The 24214-nt window shown below is 40.5% G+C and overlaps 1 protein-coding gene across 2 annotated transcripts in view; it reads right to left on the bottom strand.

The window, feature by feature from the left end:
* The window catches only part of NAP1L4 (nucleosome assembly protein 1 like 4), a 333781-nt gene that overhangs the window by 261373 nt on the left and 48194 nt on the right, over nt 1-24214 (bottom strand). For both annotated transcript variants that reach the window (XM_053720431.1, XM_053720432.1), the window contains exons 3-4: nt 3603-3702; nt 3267-3408 (exon numbers count right to left, since the gene is read on the bottom strand). In XM_053720431.1, the coding sequence (XP_053576406.1) occupies nt 3267-3408; nt 3603-3702 (242 nt within the window). The remainder of the gene's footprint in view (nt 1-3266; nt 3409-3602; nt 3703-24214) is intronic.

Below are 24214 nucleotides of genomic sequence, written 5' to 3'. Positions count from 1 at the left end.
ACCCTCCTGGATCAATGGAAGAATTGTCTGAATAGTCTCCATCTTGAAAGATGGGACTCTGAGAAACTTGTTTAGATTCGAGATCTAAAATGGGTCGGAACGTTCTCTCTTTTTTGGGAACCACGAAAAGATTTGAGTAAAACCCCTGCCCCTGTATTGGGACGGGACAAATTACTCCCATAGTGGAGAGGTCTTTTACACAACGTAAGAACGCCTCTCTTTATCTGGTCTATAGACAATCGTGAAAGAAGAAACCTTACCCTTGGGAAGGAATTTTATAACTCCAGCTGATATCCCTGAGACATGATTTCCCGTGTCCAGGGATCCTGAACGTCTCTTATCCAAGCCTGGACAAAGAGAGAAAGTCTGCCCCTACAAGATCCGGTTGCCGGATCAGGGGCCGCCCCTTCATGCTGTCTTGGGAGCAGCAGCGGGCTTCTTGGGTTGTTTACCTTTGTTCCAAGCCTGGTTAGGTCTCCAGATGGCTTTGGCTTGAGAAAAGTTCCCTTCCTGTTTAGCGGCAGAGGAAGGGGGGACTCCTTTGAAATTACGAAAGGAACGAAAATTACTCTGTCGTCCCCTTTGCTTAGATGTTTTGTCTTGAGGGAGGAGATGACCCTTACCTCCCGTAATATCAGAAATGATTTCTTTCAAATCAGGTCCGAATAGGGTCTTTCCCTTAAAAGGGAATAGCCAAAAGCTTGGATTTAGAGGACACAGCCGCAGACCAAGATTTTAACCATAAGGCTCTACGCGCTAAAATGGAAAATCCGGCATTCTTAGCCGCCAATTTGGCGATCTGAAATGCGGCATCTGTGACAGAAGAATTAGCCAGCTTAAGGGCCTTAATTCTGTCCATTATCTCTTCTAAAGAAGTCTCAGTCTTAAGAGACGCCTCTAAGGCGTCAAACCAAAAGGTGGCCGCAGTTGTGACTGGTACAATGCAGGCCGTCGGTTGTAATAAATATCCCTGGTGAACAAAAAGCTTCTTTAGAAGACCCTCCAACTTTTTATCCATAGGGTCTTTGAAGGCACAACTGTCCTCAATAGGGATAGTTGTACGTTTAGCCAGGGTAGAAATAGCTCCCTCCACCTTAGGGTTCGTTTACCAAGAGTCCCAAACGGTGTCAGCTATAGTGTACATATTCTTAAAAATAGGGGAAGGTGAGAACAGGATACCCGGTCTTTCCCATTCCCGTGTAACAATTTCCGTCATTCTCTTAGGAACCGGAAAAACATCAGAGTAAGAAGGAATTTCTAAGTATTTGTCCATCTTACACAATTTCTCTGGAGGTACCACAATAGAGTCATCAAAACCTCCCGCAGTAACAGGCGGAGATGTTCAAGTTTAAATCTGAAGGACGTGACGTCTGAATCTGTCTAAGGTAATACACTCGCTGAGTCAGACAGCTGCCCCTCAGAAAGGGTCTCCCTACCCCCTAATTCAGATCCCTGGGAGGGTACATCGGAGATAGCCATCAAAGCATCAGAAGTCGCAACATGGCGTCGCTTGAGAAGGCGTTAAAGGCTATAACGCTTGGGGAGAAAGTTGCGGCATACCCTGAATCTCATCAGTCTGAGCACCTTCTTTAGACATATCTTTATTAAAAAATATTTTCTCTTTACATTGTAAGGCTCTCGCAACACAAGTGTCACAAAGTGTAACAGGGGGTTCCACAATGGCATCTAAACACATGGGACATGTACTTTGCTCAATGTCCTCCATTGTAACAGATGCAAAGTACAAACGTGGTCAATCCATGATAAACCATCAGAACAGAAAGTGCAGCAAATATAGTCTACTGTGTCTTTAAATTTGCCAACGCTTTTAATTAAGCACAAAATTAAAATATTTTTGCAGTCAATGTATACCTCCCACAACTCACATGGGGCCCTTTTTAGAAACCACACCATTACTCACAGTCACCCCGCCACAGCTCTGGTGCGGCTCCTACCTGCCTCCGTGTGACCACTGCTATTCTCCTACTAGCGTGCCTAAGATCGCTTGTAAATATTGTGACAAGCGGACTTAGGGGCTGTATGAATACACTGCTTCCAAGCACTTGTTCACTGGGACTCAACAGCTGCGTAACTGCGCGGTAAACGCGTGAACTCAAGTCCCGCCCTTCGTGGGCGGAAATGATTGTACAGAGCCCGGGAAAATAAAAGGCATTGTAACGCCAAGTACTGGAAAACTTAAGTAGTAAAAAACTGTCTAAAAGTCTATTCCCCAGCGTCAGCCTCACAAAAATAAACAGAGTTATGCCCGCTATAGTACTCTCACATCTGAGCACTATAGAAAACCTCCCAGCGCTCCTGGCGACAATTATTGAAATGCCGGACTGTCTGGAGAAAATAATAATGTGTGTGTTGTCATCCTTATTAATGTAGCTCATGACATCCACATATTTGCACAGGGATACCCTTACCAGGGCCCATAACCCGCAATAATAGAGTACAGTCAGTTCTGAGTATCTGCTTCCAAGCCCCAGAAATAAGACTGCACTTACCTCCATGCTGAGGAACAGCATGAAAATACCCACAGTGTCAAGAGGTCTACTCTTCCTCCTGAGGTTCTGTGAATAATGAAGGATCTTAGGCAAATTCACAAAGTCCACATCCAGGCAGCACCAATAAGGGAGGCGTAGTGAGACTAAAATCCCACAGGTTCCCAAGCATAATTGGATCTACCAGAAGCTGCCCGGTAGTAAAATAGCACACTTTCGCACCATTTAAAAAAATTAAAAAATTCTTGATTGAAGAATCTAAACAACTCACTTTACCTCTTCCTATCACTAACACAGGCAAAGAGAATGACTGGAGTGGAAGGGAAGGGAGGAGCTATATATACAGCTCTGCTGTGGTGCTCTTTGCCTCCTCCTGCTGCACAGGAGGCGTAATCCCATAAGTAAGGATGAAATCCGTGGACTCGTCATATCTTGTAAAAGAAAGATAAACAACTTTACTTGTAATGTATCAGGGAGCTCAGTGTTCTAGCATATGAGCAGTATTTCCAGAGACTCACGTTCACAACAAAAATCTAATAAATATGTGTATGTATGCTACATAAAGACAAATGCAGACTTATTTTGTGAGTGGGGGGGGTGCATGGGCAGTATCATTAGTGAACTCCACATTGCTGTAGATTCACCTAATGTATGCCAAGAACATGATTTTACATATAAGGGGTAGAAAGACCAAATCACATGAACGTGTGAATGGGTAAAAACATGAAAAGCACCTTTAACGTTTGATAGCGGTCATACCTTCTCAAATAGAGGCTGATAAAGGGCTGCATATTTTCTCTCCAGTTCATGAACTTCTTCATAGAATTTAGCTTCTATATGAGCACATTTTTCCTGGAGCTGTTTCAATGCATTAATTCTTCGCTTTACAGCTTTGGGTAAACTTTAAACATGAAAAGGAAGTTTTATTAATGAGAGGATAAAACAAGGAATATACTAGTTAGTAAACCTATTTAAATTTTTTTTAATTTAAGACATTTTTAACAGAATCTCTGAAGCTGTAATTTGGAATATAAAAACCTGGAAAAAACAAACCGTGTAACATTTTCCTTACTGATTTAAAAAAAAAATACCTACGTTTCAATGTAACTTGATGGAGTTTGGGACACGCTATCAAGTCTTTCCTGAAGGGCAGCTAGAACCTGAGGATTCTGCATAATTTGATCTGCAAGCTTCTCTGTTTAAAAGAAAATGAACCGTCAGTTTTGAACAGTTTGGTTCTAGTGTGGACGAACATTTGGTTTGTCCCGTTACACACAATGCATTCCAATAATAATATATTACATACATTTAACATACTGTGTATGTATTTGTAATACAAATTAATTTGAACACCCTTATTGATTATTTATCTCAATATCACACACACATAACCACATACATAACCCGGCACTCTCCAGCAGATTCACAGCAATGTTTATAAGCAAAACTGAGGGAAGTTACATTTGGCGCCAAAGGATCAAGCCCAGGACCACAACAAAGTCTCCCCCTTCCTGGGACCCTAAACCAGCACCCACACAATGCATACTTCCTCCCTGGGAGGTTCCCAGTTGGTTTGTTTGGAAAAATGCATTGTGTGGGTGCTGGTTTAGGGTCCCAGGAAGGGGGAGACCTTGTTGTGGTCCTGGGCTTGATCCTTTGGTGCCAAATGTAACTGACTTCCCCCAGTTTTGCTTTCAAACAAACATTGCTGTGAATCTGCTGGCGAGTGCCGAGTTTTCTGTGTGTTGTGTTGATAATGTTTGTAATGCTTCCCTGCAGACCTGTCACCCAGGTTGCTCTGGGGTTAACTGCCAGGGTTGCTGGGAACTTTGCAGCTGTCTGTCAGTGTTAAGGTCTGTGGAGTTTGCTGTGGCTTAGGCTGTGTACCCAGTCCAGTCTGTGAGTGCGGTCCACTCGTGTGTGTGTGTGTGTGTGTGTGTGTGTATATATTATATATACACACATACATACACACACACACACAGGTGGCCCTCGGTTTAATTAAAGCCGTTTCAGAATAACAACCTTTTTTCAGTCATGTGACTGCTATTGAAAAGCATTGAGAAGCAGTGCATTGATTAAAATAGCCAGTAGGTGGAGCTGTCCGCTTGTGTTGCAAAGATATGCAAGCCAAGCAAGCTGAAATTAATTTGTGTAACTAGACCTGAGCTATCGAGCAGTTTCAAAGGAACAAGATCTACCTGTCTATAAATCAGTCCAGATTGAAATGCATAGAAAGAACTGTTTGTAAAGTAAAGTCTGTGTTGTATGATTATTTTATTAGGTTTATAATGCAGTTTAGCAAATGTTTTTGTTCATTTAACTTAGTTTAATGATATATTCTGTGTTGTGTGATTATTTTATTAGGTTTAAAATGCTGTTTAGCATTTAAAGTCTTTATTTCAAAGCTTTAAAAATAATGTTTAGGTGTTACTTATGGCAATTTTGATAGGGGCCTGGAACCTAACTCCCTCACTTCCCATTGACTTACATTATAAACTGGGTTTCAATTTACAACCATTCCTTCTGGAACCTAACCCCGGCGTAAACTGGTGTGTGTGTGTGTGTGTGTATATATATAAATATATATATGTGTATATATATATCTGTGTGTGTATATATATATATATATATATATATATATATATATATATATATATATATATATATCAAAACAGCACTCTCTGGACTTAAGTATTAAACAAATATTCACCGAATAAACTACTTGTTTAATACTTAAGTCCAGAGAGTGCCGTTTTCTGTTTTGCTACATTTCGTTCACTCTAGCACCCTGGCCCTTGGAGAACTGTTTGTGAGAGTGAACTGAATATATATATATATATATATATATATATATATATATATATATATATATATATATATATATATATATATATATATATATATATATATATATATATATATATATATATATATATATATATATATATATCTCAGGACTTTCATAAACAGGTTACTTTTATTTGTGTAACGTTTTCGGAGGTCTTGCCTCCTTCATCAGCATGAATAAAGTGAAAACAAACAAACTCTTAAATAGTGACATACTCACTCCAAATCATTTCAAACCACTATCTTCACTGGCGCCAAAATTACCGGTGTTGGACCGCATAGTGCGTTCCAAATGTGCTAAGTGGCGGAAGTAGTGCGCCAAACTACTTCCGGTTGTCAAAATTCTATAGCCGTAAAAAAATCGGCTTAATATGTGTTAATGCCATTATTGTAAAACCATTATGGCATATTATCTTAGAAACAAAACAAACTCTTAACGTGCAAAAGATTGTGCTATTACACTAAATAGTGATAGTAAGTGTGACAGCCGCTTGTTGCCATGACAACCTAAACAATGCTAGAATGTAACCCTGTTAGAAATACAGGAACAGACTAACAGTAATTATGTTTCAAGGTATATCACTAAGTGTGTCAAAGCAAGCATGCTGCTCGACTACAATATGTGTATTTAAAGAAAGTGTATGTATTGAAAAAAAAGGGGATGAAAAGATCTACTTATGAGTCGCGCCAGCTGGCATATTGTGCTATATACATGTTGCTGTGTTAGCTTATATTGAGGATATTAAGCCAGTTTACCCAATATTCATAGAGGAGTCTCATATGGAGATGTATGCCTCCGATGTATTGCCTTCAATATGTAAACGACTAACATACTAAAAAATATCATTTATCTGGGATCTCCCCATTGTCATGAGCTATTGACATGCATGCTATTCAAACCCTCCGTCAAAACACCTTATTTACCTAAAATAAAATAAAAATTTGGTGAATTTGTACAACGCAAATACTTCTCATTGAGTGATGAGGTTATATATTTACACCATATTTAATTTCCATACTAAAGCTATGGGGGTCATATATAGCATATTCCACTTCCATCTTGGGGCTAGCAATGCCCCCATACACTCACTATCAAAACACTCCAAACAAGTTAACACAAATAAAAATAAAAATAAAGATAAAGATAAAAATAAAAACAATTGATATAGCGGTCTTTCCATTGACTTCAACGATATCCCACTCGGGATTGATTTAGCTCTAAAAGTCCATGATTCTCATGTATGCAGAATAAAGAGCGCCTGGTCATTTACTTCTGAATTTATATATGATGACCCGCTCTGTGTTTATTTCTGTGCATTTTTCGGTGTCTTCTGTTACACCCTAGTCCTCTAGGTTAACGTGGCCTTTAGGATCGAATGCTTAATATGCATTATGTTACCCTGGTTGTTCAACCATCAAATTAATCTCCATGTTATAATGTTCAATACTGGTCCTCTTCTGTTGTTATTTCTTCTTCCTAACATACTTGAGGATCAAGTGTCCAGCTTTGAATATGTGTAATGTTATTTGAGTTATGTGTGTAAAAAACCTGGTAACTCCAAGGAACCACTATCCGACTTCCACACAGGTATTAGAAATACCAAAGACTCCTATCCCTGGTGCTGTATGCCAACGTGGTTAGGAGCACCCCTAGAACGAGGCACGCCGACCATGTGGCCCACAGTCATGATAGTCTAGGTGCCGTACCCTGCGATTGTATCACACTGTATAGCCACATTACATCAAAGCCTTGAAGTCAGGGGTGGTGTTGAGCCCACCTGGGTAAATGGTACCCAGTCGGTACATCCATTGTGCCTCCCGTTGCAGAAGTATTTTACCTCTGTCTCCCCCTCTATCTAGTGGGGGTACATGATCAATAAGTGTGTATCTTATTGATGCCACCGAATGTCTGTGTTCTGCACAGTGTCTCGCTACAGGTTGATCCGATTCCCCGGACTTGTGAGCCGACCTTATGGCATGCCGATGATTGGCCATCCTTTCTCGTTGCCTGTCGTTTTACCGACATAATGCCAAGAGCATGGGCACACCAATAAGTAGATGACAAACGTGGTTGTGCAGGTAATCGAATGTCGTATATGGAACTGCCTGTTGGTATGGGGATGATTATATATTCTGGTACTTATAAGTCCATTACAGGTAGTACATCCTAGGCATCGATAAGATCCTCTGATGTTGGTATGTGTCCTGGGATTATAACTTGCCTTCGAGTCAGTCTTGACTAATAAGTCTCGCAGATTTGTACCCCTCCTGTAACCAACCATGGGCGTAAGGTGTTTACTAAACTCTAATTTTGGATCAGTGGAAACGATAGGCCAATGTGTTCTTAAAGAAAGTCCAGCATTTCTGGTACTAGGAGAAAATGTAGTTGCCAGTATGATTTTGTCATCCCTGGTTTGTCTGGGTTCTTGGGCCAGTAGTTGTGCTTGTGTTACTTGTGACACTTCCTTCATCATCTGACTGATATGTTGTGTCTTGTAGCCCCTCTCTGCAAATTTTGCACCCATTTCGGACAACTGGGTGGCTCCTAATATAGGGTCAGAATTATTTCTCACTGTTCTAATAAGCTGCGATTTCAGTATGCCCTTTAGTAATGCTGGGGGATGACAACTATCTGACCTCAGTAGGGAGTTCCTATCCGTGAGTTTGCTGAATAGTGTACATCCTAATCCCTGTGTGGTTTTATATACTTTGAGGTCAAGAAAGTTAATAGACTGTATATCGTCCAAGATTTTAAATCTAACCGTGGTCTGTGTATTGTTGAATGTTTCAAACCACTCATGGAGGTCATCCATGCCCCCTCTCCAAATCAGAAAAATATCGTCGATATACCTACGGTAGAAAATGATAGATGAATCACATTTTCCCCATAGGTATATATTCTCGAAATGTGACATGAAGATATTAGCATAGGAGGGGGCCATGGATGACCCCATGGCCGTGCCCGCTATCTGAAGAAAGAATTTGTTTTCGAATCTAAAATAATTCTTGTGTAAACAAAATTCGATGAGAGATAGTAGGTATTCAATAGGAGGTCCCTCATAGAGGGGGTTATTCGTGAGGTGTGCCCTAACAGCTTCTAATCCCTCCCCATGGGGAATGATAGTGTATAGGCTGTTCACGTCCATGGTGACCAAAATATCACCAGGCTGGATATCATCTTGGCATTATGTCGGTAAAACGACAGGCACCCTGAGAGAAAGGATGGCCAATCATCGGCATGCCATAAGGTCGGCTCACAAGTCCGGGGAATCGGATCAACCTGTAGCGAGACACTGTGCAGAACACAGACATTCGGTGGCATCAATAAGATACACACTTATTGATCATGTACCCCCACTAGATAGAGGGGGAGACAGAGGTAAAATACTTCTGCAACGGGAGGCACAATGGATGTACCGACTGGGTACCATTTACCCAGGTGGGCTCAACACCACCCCTGACTTCAAGGCTTTGATGTAATGTGGCTATACAGTGTGATACAATCGCAGGGTACGGCACCTAGACTAGACTATCATGACTGTGGGCCACATGGTCGGCGTGCCTCGTTCTAGGGGTGCTCCTAACCACGTTGGCATACAGCACCAGGGATAGGAGTCTTTGGTATTTCTAATACCTGTGTGGAAGTCGGATAGTGGTTCCTTTGAGGTAACCAGGTTTTTTACACACATAGCTCAAATAACATTACACATATTCAAAGCTGGACACTTGATCCTCAAGTATGTTAGGAAGAAGAAATAACAACAGAAGAGGACCAGTATTGAACATTATAACATGGAGAATAATTTGATGGTTGAACAACCAGGGTAACATAATGCATATTAAGCATTCGATCCTAAAGGCCACGTTAACCTAGAGGACTAGGGTGTAACAGAAGACACCGAAAAATGCACAGAAATAAACACAGAGCGGGTCATCATATATAAATTCAGAAGTAAATGACCAGGCGCTCTTTATTCTGCATACATGAGAATCATGGACTTTTAGAGCTAAATCAATCCCGAGTGGGATATCGTTGAAGTCAATGGAAAGACCGCTATATCAATTGTTTTTATTTTTATCTTTATTTTTATTTTTATTTGTATTTGTGTTAACTTGTTTGGAGTGTTTTGATAGTGAGTGTATGGGGGCATTGCTAGCCACAAGATGGAAGTGGAATATGCTATATATGACCCCCATAGCTTTAGTATGGAAATTAAATATGGTGTAAATATATAACCTCATCACTCAATGAGAAGTATTTGAGTTGTACAAATTCACCAAAATTTTTTTTTATTTTAGGTAAATAAGGTGTTTTGACGGAGGGTTTGAATAGCATGCATGTCAATAGCTCATGACAATGGGGAGATCCCAGATAAATTATATTTTTTAGTATGTTAGTCGTTTACATATTGAAGGCAATACATCGGAGGCATACATCTCCATATGAGACTCCTCTATGAATATTGGGTAAACTGGCTTAATATCCTCAATATAAGCTAACACAGCAACATGTATATAGCACAATATGCCAGCTGGCGCGACTCATAAGTAGATCTTTTCATCCCCTTTTTTTTCAATACATACACTTTCTTTAAATACACATATTGTAGTCGAGCAGCATGCTTGCTTTGACACACTTAGTGATATACCTTGAAAGATAATTACTGTTAGTCTGTTCCTGTATTTCTAACAGGGTTACATTCTAGCATTGTTTAGGTTGTCATGGCAACAAGCGGCTGTCACACTTACTATCACTATTTAGTGTAATAGCACAATCTTTTGCACGTTAAGAGTTTGTTTTGTTTCTAAGATAATATGCCATAATGGTTTTACAATAATGGCATTAAAACATATTAAGCCGATTTTTTACGGCTATAGAATTTTGACAACCGGAAGTAGTTTGGCGCACTACTTCCGCCACTTAGCACATTTGGAACGCACTATGCGGTCCAACACCGGTAATTTTGGCGCCAGTGAAGATAGTGGTTTGAAATGATTTGGAGTGAGTATGTCACTATTTAAGAGTTTGTTTGTTTTCACTTTATTCATGCTGATGAAGGAGGCAAGACCTCCGAAAACGTTACAGAAATAAAAGTAACCTGTTTATGAAAGTCCTGAGAGTGCATGTTCTTTTGGCTGCATATCTTCTACAAATTTGCACCCAGGCAGTTTTCCTTTGTGGGCGAGTTCTGGTGTTTTGGAGATATATATATATATAGATATATATATATATATATATATATATATATATATATATATATATATATATATATATATATATATATATATATATATATATATATATATATATATATATATATATATATATATATATATATATATATATATATATTTGGGTTGCACCAATACCATTTTTTTAAGACCGAGTACAAGTACCGATACTTGTTTTCAAATACTCGCCGATACTTTTTTTTTTAATTTCATGTGACAGTTAACCAAGCACAATACAGACTATTTAAGATTCCTTCTTTATAATTATGAAGGACTGTAACTTAAGACATTATGAAATAATAAAACAGTTTTATTTGTCATAAAGTTCACAGAACATGTTTATAAATAAAAATATTACAATAAAATATATTAATAACAACAAATAACAAATATAAAATCACAACCAACCAAAAGTGCAATACAGTAAAAAATAGAAAAATAGTAAAAATAGAACAGTGCACTGTTTAATCATAGGGAACAACACTATGGGCTAAATTACATTTGACTGGTAAGTTTTACCAATGCTATGCTAAAGTCTATGGAGTTGAAAATGTGAACAAAGCATTGATAAAGCTTACCAATCAAATGTAATCTAAATCTAGTCATATAATTGCAGGATGAGTGCTCATTGGAATTAACTTAATTTTTGCCATGAGTACTCTTCCTGAAATTATATAAGCTAACCTATGGATGTTCCTCAGAGTACAGTATGTTTTGAACATCATTGTGCAAGATGAGAACTAGCAGTAAAAAAGGCAATTTAGCAATTAGAATAATTTTTCAAAAGTTAGTGGCAAGTTCTTTTTAAGGAACAGAACAGAAGACTCTCTGCATGTTCAGCTATAAGTCTGTTTTTGCTATCAGTAAGGAGGTTTGACTCTAAGTTGAACAGTCTTTCACTTTCCACACTACTGCATGTGGCAGAAAGATATTTTTGGAACATTTTAGCCAGAGCTGGAAATCTCAGTTTATTAACTGATCAGTACTTCAGGGGTTTGCCAGAACGAGGTACAGTGATCTCTCCTACAATAATACAAATAACAGCAATTTGTATTGGCAGAAGAGTAGTAAACAATTTTTAGTTTAGTCTCCACTTCAGCTTAAAATGGAATGGGAACATGCAGTTTGAAAAAACGACACAAGATAGCATATGGGTAGGAAGTGGAGGTATCGGTATAAGTATCGGTGCATTTGCACGAGTACAAGTACTCATGCAAATACTTGGTATCTGTACCGATACCAGTATCGGTGCAACCCTAATATATATATATATATATATATATATATATATATATATATATATATATATATATATTTATTTTTTTGTACATACATATATTCTAAACCCTAATTCCAAGGATCTCTTGGTGGAAGCACTTTTCAGAGGTTAAATGCATAAAAAAAAAAAAAAACAGAATTTATATTTACCCGATAAATCCCTTTCTCCTACGGTGTATCCGGTCCACGGCTTCATCCTTACTTGTGGGATATTCTCTTCCCCTACAGGAAGTGGCAAAGAGAGCACACAGCAGAGCTGTCCATATAGCTCCCCTCAGGCTCCGCCCCCCAGTCATTTGACCGACGGTTAGGAGAAAAAGAACCATAAGGTGCAGTGGTGACTGTAGTTTACAAAAAAAAAAATTAAACCTGACCAAAATGCCAGGGCGGGCCGTGGACCAGATACACCGTAGGAAAAAGAAATTTATCAGGTAAACATAAATTCTGTTTTCTCCTACATTGGTGTATCCGGTCCACGGCTTCATCCTTACTTGTGGGAACCAATACCAAAGCTTTAGGACACGGATGAAGGGAGGGAACAAGTCAGGTAACCTAAACGGAAGGCACCACTGCTTGCAAAACCTTTCTCCCAAAAATAGCCTCCAAAGAAGCAAAAGTAATGAATTTGTAAAATTTGGCAAACGCATGCAGTGAAGACCAAGTCGCTGCCTTACAAATCTGTTCAACAGAAGCCTCATTCTTGGAAGCCCATGTGGAAGCCACAGCTCTAGTAGAGTGAGCTGCAATTCGTTCAGGAGGCTGCCTTCCAGCAGTCTCATAAGCCAACCGAATGATGCTTTTCAGCCAGAAAGACAGAGAGGTCGCAGTAGCCTTTTGACTTCTCCTCTTGCCAGAATAGACGACAAACAAGGGCGATGTTTGTCTGAAGCCTTTAGTTGCTTTTAGATAAAACTTTAAAGCACGAACCCCATCAAGATGGTGTAACAGACGTTCCTTGTTAGAAACTGGATTAGGACACAGAGAAGGAACAACTATTTCCTGGTTGATATTCTTATTGGAAACCACTTTTGGAAGAAAACCAGGTTTGGTACGTAAAACGACCTTATCTGTATGAAACACCAGATAGGGTGAATTACACTGCAAAGCAGACAATTCAGAAACTCTTCTAGCAGAAGAAATAGCTACAAAAAAACAAAACTTTCCAAGATAGTAACTTAATATCTATGGAATGTAGAGGTTCAAACGGAACCCCTTGAAGAACTGAAAGAACTAAATTTAGACTCCATGGAGGAGCCACAGGTCTGTAGACAGGCTTGATTCTGACTAAAGCCTGTATAAACCCTGAATATCTGGCATGGCTGCCAGACGCTTGTGTAACCAAACAGACAGAGCAGATATCTGTCCCTTAAAAGAAACTAGCTGACAGACCTTTCTCCAATCCTTCTTGGAGAAAAGATAGTATCCTTGGAATCCTAATCTTACTCCATGAGTAACCCTTGGATTCGCACCAGCAAGATATTTCTGCCATATCTTATGGTAAATTTTCCTGGTGACAGGCTTTCTAGCCTGGATCAGAGTATCTATAACTGATTCCGAAACCCCGCGTTTAGCTAGAATCAAGTGTTCAATCTCCAAGCAGTCAGTTGCAGAGAAACTAGGTCTGGATGTTCGAATCGACCTTGAATTAGAAGGTCCTGCCTCAAAGGCAGCTTCCATGGTGGAACCGATGACATATTCACCAGGTCTGCATACCAAGTCCTGCGTGGTCACGCAGGAGCTATTAGAATTACTGAAGCCTTCTCCTGCTTTATACTGGCTACTAGCCGGGGGAGAAGGGGAAACGGTGGAAAGACATAAGCTAGATTGAACGACCAAGGCGCTACTAAGGTATCTACCAATGTCGCCTTGGGATCCCTGGACCCGTAACGTGTAACTTTGGAGTTCTGACGTGACGCCATCAGATCCAGATCTGTAATGCCCCATAGCTGGGTCAGCTGAGCAAAAAACCTCCGGGTGGAGTTCCCACTCTCCCGGATGGAAAGTCTGAAGACTCAGATAATCCGCTTCCCAGTTGTCCACTCCTGGGATGTGAATTGCTGATAGATGGCAGGAGTGATCCTCTGCCCATTTGATGATCTTGGATACCTCCCTCATCGCCAGGGAACTCTTTGTTACCCCCTGATGATTGACGTACACAACAGTCGTCAAGTTGTCCGACTGAAAACTGATGAATTTGGCCTCCGCTAGTTGAGGCCATGCCTGGAGCGCATTGAATATCGCTCTCAATTCCAAAATGTTTATCGGGAGAAGAAATTCTTCCCGAGACCATAGACCCTGAACCTGAACCTTCAGGGACTTCCAGACCGCACCCCAGCCTAAGAGGCTGGCGTCGGTCGTGACAATGATCCACTCCGGTCTTCGGAAACTCATTCCCTGAGACAGGTGATCCTGAGACAACCACCAGAGGCGGGAGTCTCTGGTTTGCTTGTCCATCTGAATCTGGGGAGAAAAATCTGCATAATCCCCATTTCATTGTTTGAGCATGCACAGTTGCAATGGTCTTAAATGAATTCGAGCAAAAGGAACCACGTCCATTGCCGCAACCATTAGTCCTGTTACCTCCATGCACTGAGCTATGGAGGGTTGAGGAATGGGTTGAGGAATGGATTGAAGAACTCGACAAGTGTTCAAAAGTTTTAGTTTCCTGACCTCTGTGAGAAAGATTTTCATTTCTACCGAGTCTATTATTGTTCCCAGGAAGGGAACCCTTGTGAACGGGGACAGAGAACTTTTTTCTATGTTCACCTTCCACCCGTGAGACATTAGAAAGGCTAGAACAATGTCCGTATGAGCCCTTGCTTTGTGAAAAGACGACGCCTGTATTAAATGTCGTCTAGTTAAGGTGCTACTGCAATGCCCCTTGGCCTTAGCACCGCTAGAAGGGACCCTAGCACCTTCCCGGAGCAGTGGCCAATCCGAAGTGAAGAGCCAGGAACTGGTAATCCGAATAGTTTCCATTTGGAATGATGGAACTCTGAGTAATTGGTCTAGGATCTTTAAATCCAGAATTGGCCTGAAAGTTCCTTCCTTTTTGGGAACTACAAATAGGTTTGAGTAAAATCACAGTCCTTGTTCTGCTGTTGGAACTGGGTTTATCACTCCCATTTTTAAAAAGGTACTCTACGCAATGTAAGAATGCCTGTCTCTCTATCTGGTCTAAAGATAAGCGAGTGGAACCTTCTCCTTGGAGGAAGGTCCTTGAATTCTAGAAGATACCCCTGAGAGACAATTTCTAGTGCCCAGGGGTCCGGAACATCTCTTGCCCAGGCCTGAGCAAAGAGAGAAAATCTGCCCCCTACTAGATCCGGTCCCGGATCGGGGGCTACCCCTTCATGCTGTCTTGGTAGCAGCAGCAGGTTTTTTGGCCTGTTTACCCTTGTTCCAGCCTTGCAATGGTTTCCATGCTGGTTTGGGCTGGGGTGCGTTACCCTCTTGCCTAGTGGCTGTAGAGATAGAAGCCGGTCCGTTCCTGAAATTGCGAAAGGAACGAAAATTAGACTTATTTTTAACTTTGAAAAGTCTATCCTGTGGAAGGGCATGGCCTTTTCCCCCAGTGATATCTGAAATAATTTCTTTCAACTCTGGCCCAAATAGGGTCTTACCTTGAAAGGAATATTAAACAATTTTGTTTTGGACGACACATACGCCGACCATGATTTTAGTCAAAGCGCTCTACGCGCCACTATTGCGAAACCAGAATTTTTCGCCGCTAAATTAGCCAACTGAAAAGCGGCATCTGTAATGAAAGAATTAGCCAACTTCAGGGCGTGAATTCTATCCATGACTTCATCCTAAGAAGTCTCCTTCTGGAGCGAGTTTTCTAATTCCTCAAACCCAAAAGCAGCTGCAGTGGTTACAGGAATAATGCAAGAAATTGGTTGAAGAAGAAAACCTTGTTGAACAAAAATTTTCTTAAATAAACCTAATTTTTTTATCCATAGGATCTTTGAAAGCGCCACTGTCTTCTATTGGTATAGTTGTGCACTTAGCTAGCTTTGAAACTGCCCCCTCTACCTTAGGGACCGTCTGCCACGCGTCCCTTCTGGGGTCAACAATGGGGAACATATTCTTAATTATAGGAGGGGGAACAAAAAGGTACACCTGGTTTCTCCCACTCCTTATTCACTATATCCGCCACCCTCTTAGGTATCGGAAACGCATCAGTGTGTACTGGGACCTCTAAGAATTTATCCATTTTACACAATTTTTCTGGGACCACCAAAGGGTCACAATCATCAAGAGTAGCCAGGACCTCCTTAAGTAGAGCGCGGAGGTGTTCTAGCTTAAATTTAAATGCTATGGTATCAGGCTCTGCCTGCTGAGAAACTTTTCCTGTGTCAGAAATTTCTCCCTCAGACAGGCCCTCCCTCACCGCCAAGTCAGATTGATGTGAGGGCACTACAGATAAATTATCCTCTGCGTCTACTTGCTCATTTTCTGTATTTAAAACTGAGCAATCACGCTTCCTAGGAAAGCTGGCAGTTTGGATAAAAATGCTGCGATAGAATTATCCATTACTGCTGCTAACTGTTGAATAGTAATCGCAATTGGTGCGCTAGATGTACTGGGCATCGCCTGCGCGGGCATAGCTGGTGTTGACACAGAAGGAGAGGAAAGCAAGCTATTTTCACTACCTTCAGCTAAAGAATCATCTTGGGCTATATTTTTAAGTGTGATTGTACTGTCCTTAAGCTGTTTGGACGCTATGACACACTTCACACATAAATTTAATGGGGGAACCACCTTGGCCTTTGGACATACAGAACATAGGCTATCTGAAGACTCAGACATGTTTAACAGACTTAAACAGAACTATAATGCAATAAAAATTATTTTTGACAAAAACATTACTGTCTCTTTAAATAATAAAAAAGCACACTTTTTTTACTGAAATATCAAAAAAACATGAAATAAACATCCGATTTTAATGACATTTTCACCACAGAGTCTTAATGCTTTGAAAAGATTGCACACAAATTTTCAGATCAATTAACCCCTTAATGCACACTTTTTTTAATGAAACATCAAAAAAACCATGAAATAAACATCCGATTTTAATGAAATTTTCACCACAGAGTCTTAATGCTTTGAAAAGATTGCACACAAATTTTCAGATCAATTAACCCCTTAATGCCCAAACCGGAGCTAATAACAGTTATTAACCAGTTAACACACTACAGTACTAGCCACAGCTTCTCACTGTAGCCTTTACCTTCATTAGGGATTATCTTAGCAGGAAATAAGCCTCCCTGGAGTCTTTTATGATGCCTCTTGACTCCCCACATGAAGCTGCATGGATTGCCTAGGCAAAAACAACTGCACAATTTAGGCCTAAAAATTAGGCCTCCTCCCTCTTCATTCTAGAGTGGAGGGGCCTTTCTGACTAGATTTAGGTGTCCAAATAAGTGCCAGGCCGAAATTAAACCCCAAAAGTGTTTTAAAGTCTGAAAAAACACCTTATTTATAATGAAAAACATGCTAAAAAGCAATCGATTTTAAAGCCCACAATAGTGTCAACCAGCATAGAGCCCTAAATATAAGCCATCATTTTATACAGAGTCTATTAGAAAAAAATGGCTTACCAATCCCCAGAGGGAATTTCTGACAGTCTTCTAACATTACATGGTCTTGTTAGAAAAATGACTGATCATACCTGAAGCAGTTAAGCCTGCAAACTGTTCCCCCCAACTGATGTTCTCTGGTTTCAACAGTCCTGCGTGGGAACAGCAAAGGATTTTAGTTACTGGTGCTAAAATCATACTCCTCTCAACAGAAATCTTCATCACTTTCTGCTGTAGAGTAAATAGTACAAACCGGCACTATTTTAAAATAAGAAACTCTTGATAGAAGAAATAAAAAAACTACAACTAACACCACATACTCTTTACCACCCCCGTGGAGATGCTACTTGTTCAGAGCGGCAAAGAGAATGACTGGGGGGGGCAGAGCCTGAGGGGAGCTATATGGACAGCTCTGCTGTGTGCTCTCTTTGCCACTTCCTGTAGGGGAAGAGAATATCCCACAAGTAAGGATGAAGCCGTGGACCGGATACACCAATGTAGGAGAAATATATATATATATATATATATATATATATATATATATATATATATATATATATATATATATATATATATATATATATATATATATATATATATATATATATATATATATATATATATATATATATATATATATATATATATATATATATATATATATATTTGGGTTGCACCAATACCATTTTTTTAAGACCGAGTACAAGTACCGATACTTGTTTTCAAATACTCGCCGATACTTTTTTTTTTAATTTCATGTGACAGTTAACCAAGCACAATACAGACTATTTAAGATTCCTTCTTTATAATTATGAAGGACTGTAACTTAAGACATTATGAAATAATAAAACAGTTTTATTTGTCATAAAGTTCACAGAACATGTTTATAAATAAAAATATTACAATAAAATATATTAATAACAACAAATAACAAATATAAAATCACAACCAACCAAAAGTGCAATACAGTAAAAAATAGAAAAATAGTAAAAATAGAACAGTGCACTGTTTAATCATAGGGAACAACACTATGGGCTAAATTACATTTGACTGGTAAGTTTTACCAATGCTATGCTAAAGTCTATGGAGTTGAAAATGTGAACAAAGCATTGATAAAGCTTACCAATCAAATGTAATCTAAATCTAGTCATATAATTGCAGGATGAGTGCTCATTGGAATTAACTTAATTTTTGCCATGAGTACTCTTCCTGAAATTATATAAGCTAACCTATGGATGTTCCTCAGAGTACAGTATGTTTTGAACATCATTGTGCAAGATGAGAACTAGCAGTAAAAAAGGCAATTTAGCAATTAGAATAATTTTTCAAAAGTTAGTGGCAAGTTCTTTTTAAGGAACAGAACAGAAGACTCTCTGCATGTTCAGCTATAAGTCTGTTTTTGCTATCAGTAAGGAGGTTTGACTCTAAGTTGAACAGTCTTTCACTTTCCACACTACTGCATGTGGCAGAAAGATATTTTTGGAACATTTTAGCCAGAGCTGGAAATCTCAGTTTATTAACTGATCAGTACTTCAGGGGTTTGCCAGAACGAGGTACAGTGATCTCTCCTACAATAATACAAATAACAGCAATTTGTATTGGCAGAAGAGTAGTAAACAATTTTTAGTTTAGTCTCCACTTCAGCTTAAAATGGAATGGGAACATGCAGTTTGAAAAAACGACACAAGATAGCATATGGGTAGGAAGTGGAGGTATCGGTATAAGTATCGGTGCATTTGCACGAGTACAAGTACTCATGCAAATACTTGGTATCTGTACCGATACCAGTATCGGTGCAACCCTAATATATATATATATATATATATATATATATATATATATATATATATTTATTTTTTTGTACATACATATATTCTAAACCCTAATTCCAAGGATCTCTTGGTGGAAGCACTTTTCAGAGGTTAAATGCATAAAAAAAAAAAAAAACAGAATTTATATTTACCCGATAAATCCCTTTCTCCTACGGTGTATCCGGTCCACGGCTTCATCCTTACTTGTGGGATATTCTCTTCCCCTACAGGAAGTGGCAAAGAGAGCACACAGCAGAGCTGTCCATATAGCTCCCCTCAGGCTCCGCCCCCCAGTCATTTGACCGACGGTTAGGAGAAAAAGAACCATAAGGTGCAGTGGTGACTGTAGTTTACAAAAAAAAAAATTAAACCTGACCAAAATGCCAGGGCGGGCCGTGGACCAGATACACCGTAGGAAAAAGAAATTTATCAGGTAAACATAAATTCTGTTTTCTCCTACATTGGTGTATCCGGTCCACGGCTTCATCCTTACTTGTGGGAACCAATACCAAAGCTTTAGGACACGGATGAAGGGAGGGAACAAGTCAGGTAACCTAAACGGAAGGCACCACTGCTTGCAAAACCTTTCTCCCAAAAATAGCCTCCAAAGAAGCAAAAGTAATGAATTTGTAAAATTTGGCAAACGCATGCAGTGAAGACCAAGTCGCTGCCTTACAAATCTGTTCAACAGAAGCCTCATTCTTGGAAGCCCATGTGGAAGCCACAGCTCTAGTAGAGTGAGCTGCAATTCGTTCAGGAGGCTGCCTTCCAGCAGTCTCATAAGCCAACCGAATGATGCTTTTCAGCCAGAAAGACAGAGAGGTCGCAGTAGCCTTTTGACTTCTCCTCTTGCCAGAATAGACGACAAACAAGGGCGATGTTTGTCTGAAGCCTTTAGTTGCTTTTAGATAAAACTTTAAAGCACGAACCCCATCAAGATGGTGTAACAGACGTTCCTTGTTAGAAACTGGATTAGGACACAGAGAAGGAACAACTATTTCCTGGTTGATATTCTTATTGGAAACCACTTTTGGAAGAAAACCAGGTTTGGTACGTAAAACGACCTTATCTGTATGAAACACCAGATAGGGTGAATTACACTGCAAAGCAGACAATTCAGAAACTCTTCTAGCAGAAGAAATAGCTACAAAAAAACAAAACTTTCCAAGATAGTAACTTAATATCTATGGAATGTAGAGGTTCAAACGGAACCCCTTGAAGAACTGAAAGAACTAAATTTAGACTCCATGGAGGAGCCACAGGTCTGTAGACAGGCTTGATTCTGACTAAAGCCTGTATAAACCCTGAATATCTGGCATGGCTGCCAGACGCTTGTGTAACCAAACAGACAGAGCAGATATCTGTCCCTTAAAAGAAACTAGCTGACAGACCTTTCTCCAATCCTTCTTGGAGAAAAGATAGTATCCTTGGAATCCTAATCTTACTCCATGAGTAACCCTTGGATTCGCACCAGCAAGATATTTCTGCCATATCTTATGGTAAATTTTCCTGGTGACAGGCTTTCTAGCCTGGATCAGAGTATCTATAACTGATTCCGAAACCCCGCGTTTAGCTAGAATCAAGTGTTCAATCTCCAAGCAGTCAGTTGCAGAGAAACTAGGTCTGGATGTTCGAATCGACCTTGAATTAGAAGGTCCTGCCTCAAAGGCAGCTTCCATGGTGGAACCGATGACATATTCACCAGGTCTGCATACCAAGTCCTGCGTGGTCACGCAGGAGCTATTAGAATTACTGAAGCCTTCTCCTGCTTGATACTGGCTACTAGCCGGGGGAGAAGGGGAAACGGTGGAAAGACATAAGCTAGATTGAACGACCAAGGCGCTACTAAGGTATCTACCAATGTCGCCTTGGGATCCCTGGACCCGTAACGTGTAACTTTGGAGTTCTGACGTGACGCCATCAGATCCAGATCTGTAATGCCCCATAGCTGGGTCAGCTGAGCAAAAAACCTCCGGGTGGAGTTCCCACTCTCCCGGATGGAAAGTCTGAAGACTCAGATAATCCGCTTCCCAGTTGTCCACTCCTGGGATGTGAATTGCTGATAGATGGCAGGAGTGATCCTCTGCCCATTTGATGATCTTGGATACCTCCCTCATCGCCAGGGAACTCTTTGTTACCCCCTGATGATTGACGTACACAACAGTCGTCAAGTTGTCCGACTGAAAACTGATGAATTTGGCCTCCGCTAGTTGAGGCCATGCCTGGAGCGCATTGAATATCGCTCTCAATTCCAAAATGTTTATCGGGAGAAGAAATTCTTCCCGAGACCATAGACCCTGAACCTGAACCTTCAGGGACTTCCAGACCGCACCCCAGCCTAAGAGGCTGGCGTCGGTCGTGACAATGATCCACTCCGGTCTTCGGAAACTCATTCCCTGAGACAGGTGATCCTGAGACAACCACCAGAGGCGGGAGTCTCTGGTTTGCTTGTCCATCTGAATCTGGGGAGAAAAATCTGCATAATCCCCATTTCATTGTTTGAGCATGCACAGTTGCAATGGTCTTAAATGAATTCGAGCAAAAGGAACCACGTCCATTGCCGCAACCATTAGTCCTGTTACCTCCATGCACTGAGCTATGGAGGGTTGAGGAATGGGTTGAGGAATGGATTGAAGAACTCGACAAGTGTTCAAAAGTTTTAGTTTCCTGACCTCTGTGAGAAAGATTTTCATTTCTACCGAGTCTATTATTGTTCCCAGGAAGGGAACCCTTGTGAACGGGGACAGAGAACTTTTTTCTATGTTCACCTTCCACCCGTGAGACATTAGAAAGGCTAGAACAATGTCCGTATGAGCCCTTGCTTTGTGAAAAGACGACGCCTGTATTAAATGTCGTCTAGTTAAGGTGCTACTGCAATGCCCCTTGGCCTTAGCACCGCTAGAAGGGACCCTAGCACCTTCCCGGAGCAGTGGCCAATCCGAAGTGAAGAGCCAGGAACTGGTAATCCGAATAGTTTCCATTTGGAATGATGGAACTCTGAGTAATTGGTCTAGGATCTTTAAATCCAGAATTGGCCTGAAAGTTCCTTCCTTTTTGGGAACTACAAATAGGTTTGAGTAAAATCACAGTCCTTGTTCTGCTGTTGGAACTGGGTTTATCACTCCCATTTTTAAAAAGGTACTCTACGCAATGTAAGAATGCCTGTCTCTCTATCTGGTCTAAAGATAAGCGAGTGGAACCTTCTCCTTGGAGGAAGGTCCTTGAATTCTAGAAGATACCCCTGAGAGACAATTTCTAGTGCCCAGGGGTCCGGAACATCTCTTGCCCAGGCCTGAGCAAAGAGAGAAAATCTGCCCCCTACTAGATCCGGTCCCGGATCGGGGGCTACCCCTTCATGCTGTCTTGGTAGCAGCAGCAGGTTTTTTGGCCTGTTTACCCTTGTTCCAGCCTTGCAATGGTTTCCATGTTGGTTTGGGCTGGGGTGCGTTACCCTCTTGCCTAGTGGCTGTAGAGATAGAAGCCGGTCCGTTCCTGAAATTGCGAAAGGAACGAAAATTAGACTTATTTTTAACTTTGAAAAGTCTATCCTGTGGAAGGGCATGGCCTTTTCCCCCAGTGATATCTGAAATAATTTCTTTCAACTCTGGCCCAAATAGGGTCTTACCTTGAAAGGAATATTAAACAATTTTGTTTTGGACGACACATACGCCGACCATGATTTTAGTCAAAGCGCTCTACGCGCCACTATTGCGAAACCAGAATTTTTCGCCGCTAAATTAGCCAACTGAAAAGCGGCATCTGTAATGAAAGAATTAGCCAACTTCAGGGCGTGAATTCTATCCATGACTTCATCCTAAGAAGTCTCCTTCTGGAGCGAGTTTTCTAATTCCTCAAACCCAAAAGCAGCTGCAGTGGTTACAGGAATAATGCAAGAAATTGGTTGAAGAAGAAAACCTTGTTGAACAAAAATTTTCTTAAATAAACCTAATTTTTTTATCCATAGGATCTTTGAAAGCGCCACTGTCTTCTATTGGTATAGTTGTGCACTTAGCTAGCTTTGAAACTGCCCCCTCTACCTTAGGGACCGTCTGCCACGCGTCCCTTCTGGGGTCAACAATGGGGAACATATTCTTAATTATAGGAGGGGGAACAAAAAGGTACACCTGGTTTCTCCCACTCCTTATTCACTATATCCGCCACCCTCTTAGGTATCGGAAACGCATCAGTGTGTACTGGGACCTCTAAGAATTTATCCATTTTACACAATTTTTCTGGGACCACCAAAGGGTCACAATCATCAAGAGTAGCCAGGACCTCCTTAAGTAGAGCGCGGAGGTGTTCTAGCTTAAATTTAAATGCTATGGTATCAGGCTCTGCCTGCTGAGAAACTTTTCCTGTGTCAGAAATTTCTCCCTCAGACAGGCCCTCCCTCACCGCCAAGTCAGATTGATGTGAGGGCACTACAGATAAATTATCCTCTGCGTCTACTTGCTCATTTTCTGTATTTAAAACTGAGCAATCACGCTTCCTAGGAAAGCTGGCAGTTTGGATAAAAATGCTGCGATAGAATTATCCATTACTGCTGCTAACTGTTGAATAGTAATCGCAATTGGTGCGCTAGATGTACTGGGCATCGCCTGCGCGGGCATAGCTGGTGTTGACACAGAAGGAGAGGAAAGCAAGCTATTTTCACTACCTTCAGCTAAAGAATCATCTTGGGCTATATTTTTAAGTGTGATTGTACTGTCCTTAAGCTGTTTGGACGCTATGACACACTTCACACATAAATTTAATGGGGGAACCACCTTGGCCTTTGGACATACAGAACATAGGCTATCTGAAGACTCAGACATGTTTAACAGACTTAAACAGAACTATAATGCAATAAAAATTATTTTTGACAAAAACATTACTGTCTCTTTAAATAATAAAAAAGCACACTTTTTTACTGAAATATCAAAAAAACATGAAATAAACATCCGATTTTAATGAC

Source organism: Bombina bombina, chromosome 7 (assembly GCF_027579735.1).
Source record: "Bombina bombina isolate aBomBom1 chromosome 7, aBomBom1.pri, whole genome shotgun sequence".
NCBI classification, from domain to species: Eukaryota; Metazoa; Chordata; class Amphibia; order Anura; family Bombinatoridae; genus Bombina; species Bombina bombina.
Note: the sequence above shows the minus strand (reverse complement) of the source record. Positions and strands in the feature narration are given on the sequence as shown.